The sequence below is a fragment of the Tamandua tetradactyla genome, chromosome X (assembly GCF_023851605.1).
Source record: "Tamandua tetradactyla isolate mTamTet1 chromosome X, mTamTet1.pri, whole genome shotgun sequence".
In the NCBI taxonomy this organism is placed as follows: domain Eukaryota; kingdom Metazoa; phylum Chordata; class Mammalia; order Pilosa; family Myrmecophagidae; genus Tamandua; species Tamandua tetradactyla.
The window spans coordinates 43124629-43134371 of NC_135353.1; the positions used below are offsets into that span (position 1 = coordinate 43124629).

General features: G+C 34.4%; 1 protein-coding gene across 1 annotated transcript; it reads right to left on the reverse strand.

Moving 5' to 3' along the window:
* Positions 1 to 5735: 5735 nt before the first annotated feature.
* Positions 5736 to 6077, reverse strand: LOC143671792 (ribosomal biogenesis factor-like). The gene is made up of 2 exons (XM_077146959.1): positions 5958 to 6077; positions 5736 to 5840 (listed from the first exon to the last, which is right to left on the reverse strand). Exons 1-2 carry the CDS (start codon positions 6075 to 6077, stop codon positions 5736 to 5738), a joined length of 225 nt encoding a protein of 74 aa, XP_077003074.1.
* Between the last annotated feature and the right edge of the window lie 3666 nt (positions 6078 to 9743).

Sequence of the window (9743 nt, forward strand, 5' to 3'; positions counted from 1 at the left end):
GATAGCAAAAGGAAGACTAAGGTGTCACAAGAAAAGGAAACTACAAACCAATAGCCATTATCAATACAGTTGAAAAATCCTCAGCAAAATATTAGCAAACTGAATATACCAGTATATTAAGAGGATGATTCACTATAACCATATGGGATTTATTTCAAGAGAGCAAGTATGGTTCAAATATGAAACTCAATCAATATAAAGCAACCATGTTAATAGAATGAAGGAAGCTATGTAATTACCTCATTAGATGCAGAAAAGTAATTTGATAAAATCCAACACATTTTTTCATGCTAAAAAACACTCAAAATACTAAGACTACAAGGTATACTAGTTTCTTAAAACTAGTATACCAAAGGGCTGCCAAAACAAAACAGCACACACTGGGTGGCTTTAAAACAACAGAAATTTATTCTCACAGTTCTGGAGGCCCGCAATCTGAAATCAAGGTGTGCCATAGTCATGTCCCCTTTGACACCTCTAAGAGAAGATCCTTACTTGTTTTATTCAGCCTCTAGTACCCCAGGAACTTCCTTAGCCTGTGGTAGATTAACACCAATTTCTGCCTCTGTCTTCCCATGGCCATCTTTCTTCTGTGTGTGTCTCTGTAGCCAAGTCTCTGTCTTCTTATAAAGACATCAGGCATATTGAATTTAGAACCCATCTTGATTCAGTATGAGTGAATTAACTAATTACACCTGCAAAGAACCTATTTCCAATAAAGTCACATTATGAGATTTTGGGTGGGCATGAATTTTTTGGAGAAACTCTAACATAGAACTCCATAAACATAATAAAGACATTTATGAAAATTCTACCACCAAAAATAAACTCAATGATGCAAGACTGAAAGGTTTTCATTTAAGATGAGGAATAAGAAAAGGATGTCCACTTTGCCACTTCTATTCAACCTTGTACTGGAAGTCCCAGCCCATATAATTAGGCATGATAAATAAATAAAAGGCATCAAAATTGAAAGCTAGAAATAAAACTATATATTTTCTAATAGTTTTATTTAAACACCATAAAATACATCATAAGCATACAATCAGTGGTATAATCACATAGTTATTCAGTCATCACCATAATCTCAGCTTTGTTAATAGCACTTAACATGTTGTGTCACATCACACAGTATTTTCTATCCATTTCTGAACTTTTACATTAAACCTCATTAAATAATCTGTACTCCTTAAGCATGAATTGCCCGATCTCTATCCTTTTCTATCTCCTGATAACTTGTGCTCTCAAATGTAACACTGAGTTTGCTCATTATGGTTAGCTCATATTAGTGAGACCATACAGTATTTTTCCTTATTTCTGACTTATTTCAATCAACATAATGTCAAGGTTCATCCATATTGTTGCATGCATCATGGCTTTATTACATCTTACAGCTGCATAATATTCAATTGTATGTATACACCACAGTTTCTTTAGCCACTCATCAGTTGATGGACATTTAGGCTGTTTCCATCTACTAGCAACCATCAATAATGCACTATAAACATTCGTGTGCAAATGTCTAGTCATGTATCTGCTTTCAGTTCTTCCAAGTATATACTTGGTAACGGGATTGCCAGATCGTACAGTAATTCTACTTTTAGCTCCCTGAGGGACCACAAAACTGGCTTCTACAGCAGCTGCACAATTCTGCATTCCCCTCAACAGTGAATAAGTGTACCTATTTTTCCACAACCTTTTCAGCACATGTAATTTTCTTTTTTTTTTAAATAATAGCTGTTATAGTAGAGTGAGATGGTATCTCATTGTGGTTTTGATTTGCAATTCCCTCACAGCTAGTGAAGTTGAGCATATTTTTACATGCTTTTCAGTCATTTGTGTTTCCACTTTGGAAGTGTCTGTCCCTGTCTTTTACCAAATTTTTAATTGGGTTATTTGTCTTTTCATTTTTGAGTTGTAAGATCCCTTTATATATTCTGGATATTAAGCCCTTATCAGATATGTAGTTTCTGAATAGTTTCTCTCATTGAGTAGATTGTCTTTTTACTTTCTTGACAAAGTTCTTTGATGAACAAAAGCACTCAATTTTGAGAAGATCCCATTTATCTATTTCTTTTTTTCATTGCTTGTGCTTTGGGTGTAATGTCTAGGAAACTACCTCCTACCACAGATCTTTAAGATGTTTACTTAGATTTTCTTCTAAGAGTTTTATGGTCTTAACTCTGATGTTTAGGTCTTTGATAAATTTTGAGTTCATTATTGTAAATGGTGTAGGATATGGATTCTCTTTCATTCTTTTGGGTATGGATATCCAGCTCTCCCAGTGCCATTTGTTGAAGAGGCTTCTCTGTTCAAGTTAAATGAACTTGGCTGTCTTGTCTAAAATCAATTGTCTATAGATGAGAGGATATCATTCTGAACTCTCAATTAGATTCCATTGGTTGGTAAATCTACCTTTATGTCAGTACCATGCTGCTTTGACAACTGTAGCTTTATTAGTATGCTTTAAGTCAGGTAGTGTGAGACCTCGAACTTCATTTTTCTTTCTTAGGATGGTTTTAGCCATTTGGGGTACCCTGACCTTCCAAATAAGTTTGATATTTGTTTTTTTCTATTTGTGCAAAGTAAATGGTTATTTTGATTATTATTGCATCAAATCCATAAATCATTTTGGGTGGACATCTTAACTATATTTAGTCTTCCAATTCATGAGCATATTATGTCCTTCCATTTACTTAGATCTTCCTTGATTTCTTTTAGCAATATTTTGTAGTTTTTTGTGTATAGATCAATTATGTTCTTGGTTAAATTCACTCCTTGGTATTTGATTCTTTTGACTGATATTGTAAAAGGATTTTTTCCCTTATTTCTTCCTCAGGTTCCTCGTTACTAGTGTATAGAAACACTACTGATTTTTGTGTGCTGATCTTGTATCCTACCACTTTGCTGAATTTTTATATTATCTATAGTGGCTTTGTTGTAAAGTTTTCAGGACTTTCAACATACAGGATCATGTTATCTGCAAACAGTGAAAGTTTTACTTCTTCATTTTCAATTTGGATGCCTTTTATTTCTCTAGCTAGAATATCCAGAAGAGTGTTGAATAACATTGGTGACAGTGGGCATCCTTGTCTTGTTCCAGATCTTAGAGGTAAAGCTTTTACTCTTTTGCCATTGAGTTTGATATTAGCTGTGGATTTTTCACACATGCCCTTTATCATATTTATATGACCATATTGGTTTACATTTCACATGATTCTATATAAAAAATTCCCAAACAGTCATCAAAAACTCTTTTAGAGATGATTGGTGAGTTCAGCATGGTTCAAGAAAACAAGATCAATATATGAAAACTCAGTTGTTTTTCTATACACTAATAATCAACAATCCAAAAGTTAATTAAAAAAACAATTTCATTTCCAAAAACATCAAAAACAATGGCAGGTGTATGTTTGAATTTAACCAGTGATGTAGAAGACTTGAATATTCAAACCACAAAACCTTATTGAAAGAAGTTATAAAAGACTTAAATAAATGGAAAGCATCTGGTATGCATGGACTGGAAGACTTAATTTTGTTAAGATAAAAACACTCCCAAAATTTATCTACAGATTCAATGTAATCTATATCAAATTTACCATTGTCTTTTTTATGGAAATGGACAAACTGAACCTAAAATTTATATGGAATTGTGAGGGAACCCAAATATCCAAAACAATATTGCAAAATAATAACAAAATTAGAGGATTCATTTCCTGATTTTAAGACTTAATACAAAGCTACAGTGATCAAGACAACACGGTACTGACACAAGGATAGACATATATACCAGGAATAAATCTGAAAATCCAGAGAAAAGCACACACACCTATAGCCAACTGACTTTTTACAAGGGTTCTAAACTGATTCAATGGGGAAAGAATATTCCTTAAAAATGGTGCTGGATAATTTCTCAACCTTTTGGCTTAGAGCAAGTGTAATACATGGTGCTAGGACAACTGGATATCCACATAAAAATGATTGGATTTCTACCTCACACCATATATAATATTAACTAAAAATGGATTATAGACCTAAATATAAGCGCCAAAGCTATAAAAATCTTAGAAGAAAGCATAGGAGTAAGTATTTGTGACCTTAGATTTTTCAACGGACTCTTACGTTTAACAGAACAAGAGCAGGCAACAAAAGAGAAAAGGGATAAATTGGACTTTATCAAATTCAAACTTTTCTGTAACTAAAGACATTATCAAGAAAGTGCAAAGATAGCCTACAGAATGGAAAATATGTTTGCAAATCATATATCGGGGGTATTAGTCTGAACACATAAATAACTCTTACAATATAACAGCAAAAAGACAAGCAATACAATTAAAAATGAGCAAAATACTTTACATGTCTCCAAGAAGAAGTACAAATGACCAATATGGTCATGATAGGATGTTTCACATTATTAGTCCTTAGAGAAATGCAAATAAAAACCATTATGAAATTCCAATTCAACATTACTAGGATGGCTAGAACAAAAAACATGGAAAATAATGCATGTTGACAAGAATGTGGGGAAATTGGAACCCTTGTACATGCTGGTAGGGATGTAAAATGGTGGAGCCACTATGGAAAACAGTTTGGTGGTTCTTCATATAATGAAACATAGAATTGCTGTATGACCCAGCAATTTTACTCTTAAGCATATGCCCAAAATAATTGAAAAATATATGTTCAAACAAAAACTTGTATATGAATGTTCATAGCAGAAATATTCATAATAGCAAAGAGTGGAAACAATCTAAATGTCTATCATCTGATGAGTGAATAAACAAAATGTTATATGACCATCTAATACAATATTATTCAGCCATGAAAAGAAAGAAGTTCTTAAAAGTGCTCAACTTGGAAGAACCTTGAAAACATTGTGTTAAGTGAAAGAAGCCAGACATAAAATGTCAAATATTTTATGAATCGACATGTACAAAGTATCCAGAATAGGGAAATTCATATGAACATAAAGTAGACTAACATTTCTAAGGCACAGAAGAGGGGGAAATGTCTTCTTAATGGGCACAGTGTTTCTTTTTGGGGTGATGAAATGATCTGGAATTACATAGTGTGATGGTGCCCCAAAATAGTGAAAATAATAAAAACAACCAGAATGTGCACTTGTTTAAAATAATGAATTTTATGTTTTATAAATTTGCTCTCACTAATGAAAATGTAAAAAAAATTCAATTTTGAACCTCTTATCCATAACCCTCAACACAAATTCATCCTTGAGCAGAGTTTCCCTGAGCAGGGATTGGGGATCAGATTATGATGGCACTGCCAACTACGATGTGGAGCTGCAAGGAAGGGATATTCAACTTATTCACTTTTCTAATGTTCATACACCATAATGAAATTCAGAGGCAAATGTTCTGGGAATGACTAGATTATGGCAATCTTTGATTAATTGAATGTGAATACTTACATATGTCTCAATAATCTGAGTCTGGTATAAATTTCACCTGCTGAGCAGATATCAGAGTTTTCATGCCACTTAAGAATAAATAAACTCTAAATGATTCTTACACCTGAATATTTTTTATGAGTAAAGATAGCTTTCTGTGCAATTACATTTATTCAATCTTGTCACTAAATATTTGTCAAGCACCTAATGCTATTTATTGATTACTCATTGTGTGCTGGGCACTATACACAAACAGCATATTCTTTACAAATACTAACTTACTATCTTCACTTAAAAAATGCATGAAATAGATTTTTTGTATAAAAATTTAATTTATTGATTTTTTGGAATTTGATGCTTCACCACTGTACTGCAACTGAGCCATTAATCTTGTAGCCTCATCGACATTAAATGGTTTGTTTTCATGATGCTGCTGAGAAATCAGCTGTTTCTTCAGAGGTTCAAGGGAAAGGCCTTTTAAGAAGTGTGCAATTTATTTTTGTTTATATACAAAAGCTTTATTTACTCTGTTAACTTTTTCATCATTCACAATGTTTATCTTCTTAAGATTTGTGGTAACTGGTTTTGCTTTGTTTTTAGTCTTGTTTTTTGGGCTGCCTATGTGAAATACATTCCTGGACTTCTGCCCTCTTAATTCATTCTTGGACATTTTCTCTCTCCAGTCCTCTGATATTCCATTAAATAGATTATAATATTCCCATTTTGGAGGTGGTGAAATGACCATGGAGAGAAGTTACATAAATTGCCTAAGGCCACACAGCCACCAAGTGCCAGATCTGAGATTTAAATGGAAGTCTATATTGATTTCAAAGTCCATGCTCTTCAACACTATAATATAATGAAAGTTAGCTTAGGCTGGTGTGGGGGATATTGGAGAGAAGAATTCTAGCATTGATTTTGCATGTTATTCCAGACTGTGGCAGTTTGAAAATGTTATGTACCCTAGAAGAGCCATGTTTTAATCCTGACTAAATTTTGTGTAGGCAGCTATTTCTTTTAATCCTAATTTGACATTGAAGGGCAGTAACTTTTGATTACATTATTTCCATGGAGATGCGACATGCCCAATTGTGGGTGTGGCCTTTGAGTAGATAAAAATGTGACTCCACTCATTCCAGGTGGGTCTTGATTAGTTTACTAGAATCATTTAAAAGGGGAAAAATTTTGGAGAGAGCCTTCAGAAACTACGGAGCTGACAGAAACTTCAAAGCAGAGTTGACACTGATGCCAAAATGTGGGGAACAGAAACATGGATGTATGGAGCCCAGTAGACATTACCATCAGATGTTAAGCAAGCCAGAACCTGGAGAGAGCCAGGGGAAGCCAAGAGATGAAATCCAGCCCCAGAGAAGCAAAGTGAGGAACCCCCACAAGAACAGAGGCTGTAAACAAGGGAGCCTAGGAACAAGGGATCAGCAGATACCAGCCACGTGACTGCCCAGCTGGCAGAGATGTTCCTTACCCATCAGCATTCCTTGAACTAAGGTATCTTTACCTGGACACCTTAGTTTGGACATTTTTATAGACTTAGAAGTATAAACTTGTAACATTAAATTTCCCTTTTTAAAAGCCGCTCCAGTTCTGTATATCACATTCTGGTGGCTTGCAAACTGGAACACAAACCAATCAATTGAATTTCCCATATTTCAGAAAACTGTTTAGGCTTTATAAAGATAGGATCTAAATAACCTATTACTCTCTTGTTTTCACTCCTATTAAACTCTTATCTTTTATCATTTTCAAAATTTCAGTATGCAGTAAATTGAGCCTATTGAAATGTCATGATATTGTTGGGATGGTATTAGGCACTTTCAGTATGTGTTTTTGATTATTTGTTAAGTGTGAATACTTGTTGAAAAATTTGTTAAGTGTGAAAAATTGAGGCAAATGTATAGCTTCTAACTTAAAAAATATATGGGACATATTGTAAATGTGGCTATTTTAAATTATAAGATTCTAATTTAAAAATGTTTACATATTCTGTGTAAATCCAATAATTAAATGTTTGACAAGTATCATTGAACAGAATTAACATACATACATACTAAAGCTAACAAGTATCATTGAACAGAATTTATAACTAAAGGCGTTGGTTTGTAAATAACTATAATAACAAGAATATATGAGTGTATACACATCTTTTTTGCTTGAACAACTGCCTGTGACTTAATGAAATCATCATTTTGTTTATTCTCTTTTCCAAAGTTCTAAAGATCTACAAATTACTATTTATTATCTAATGAAGCAATGAATGTAGACAGATAAATCAAGATTTGATTTTTTTGGCCACAATGTAAGTATTGGTTGCATTTTTAACCATATAAAACTTAACCCACACCTATTACTTCTTTCAAGATCCACATCCAAATATTCTTCTTCTTAGAAATCTGACTAATCTGCCGTTCTCAGAACATACTTTGCGCACCTGTCACACTGTTATAGAGTGATATATTGCTTGTACATATTAATATTGTGTTAAAATTATTTTTCAGACTATTTCATGAAAATCCATTTACTCTCCCACTATTTCAAATGCTCCCTCTGCTATTATCTTATTTTTTATCAGCACAAGATGCTTAATGATAGGTCTTTACACTTAGTAGTTTACCATTAAATATCCCTGAGATTCTAGACTGTATTTCCAATTTGCTAAGGTCATTCATTCTTTAAATTCCTAGAGGTCATAAGGTCTGAAGATTTTGATAGTTGCCAAAATCCAGTGATTTCTGAGCAATATGAGACCTATTATTTTTGTACTTAGAAAGAAACAACAATTCTTTGTTTTTCCAAAGTGATTGGGCAAGTACTCCTTGCCTGGCCTTTCTGGCCTAAAAAAGGCCAAACTTCCTTTTTCCCTACTTCAAAGTATATTACCCACAATCTTGTTATAACAGAACCTCAAATATTCTTTGGAGCTGCTTCCTATTCAAGAAGGGATATCAGGAGGGAAATCTCAAAAAGCAGCATCCAATTTATCTAGCATTTTTTATTCTGAGACTGCTCCAGGCTGAATTACTTCCTCATTATGTGTAGAAAGAAATATAGAGGAATTCCGTTTCTGGCCTGACAGCATGAGAAGATCTGCAAACCCAATTCTCAATGAAACTGGTGAAAATTATTAAAATATAACCATTTAGTCTCAGGAAGTTGTCTTAGGGGCATATAGCAAGTTAGGAAACAATAATTCAAGAAAATCTACTAAAACTCAGTAAGAATAGTGAAAGTTTGTGTTATTAGAATGAGGACCTCTATCCTTCCTCATTTGTCACAGATCAGCAAGATGAAAACTCCACTTTAGACTGGTGCAACCAAAAACACAGGTTTCCTTCTCCCTGTCATTCTCATTTAGAGGGCTATCATCCTTGGAGGAGAATATCAGCATTTGTCATCTTGCCTCCAGCTACATATTGCTGAAGCTAAGTTGTTAATGAGTATAACTCAGAGGTGGGGCTCCCTTATTCTGCTTGGCCACAACTTATGGAACAGAGGCTGTATTGTGGGTGTGGTACCAATGAGAATATCAGGGCCTAATTTTCTTTGCACCATCCATACGATGATGGTTGGATGCCAGGAAAGCAAACTGAGAAGACCTGAGGCTACTAAACTGCCCCTCTGGTAAGCACTCAGACCCTAAAACCAGTCTGTCACTCAGGTAGAAATATGCCATTGTCTCTACCTGCTAGCTCCAGAGCTATGACTCAGAGATGTTCCTAGGGGAAGAAGCAGGCCATAAAACAGATAACCCTTAACCTCCACCTAACAGAACTGACTTCAGTTGAAACAGAATTTGGAGAATTTCAATCCTAAATCCATTTTCAAAATCAATGGAGGTTGTTGTGAAAGACAGTTCAGAGATTACTAGATTCATTGGATATACAAGTTAAACTGTAGGCTGGCTAGTTTTCCTGAGAAAACCAAGGAAAGATATATTTAAGAAGAGCCCTTTTGGGGACAAATATCAGACAGTGACTTTGGGAACTATCCCTTCAAAGGAGCCTAAATTTGATCGGATTGGTATGTGAAGAAATTTATGCCCAAAATCATTGTTGAAAACAATAGAGCAATCAGCAGGCAATTAGTGGAGGTGAAAGGCTGGATGTGGTCAGAGAGAAAGAAGCAGCTAAAGAGTGCACTTATAAAACCTTTGTCATCCCAGTGTGACTATGAGCATCCCCAAAACTGAGCCACCTCAGAGCAACATCAGTGGTCTGACATTACCAGGAGTGGGTTGGGGGATGGATTTCAATAAAATAATCCAGCCAGTCACTAAACAAATAAGCAAGCAAATAGCAGTAAGAAGCCCTGTGTATGTGTG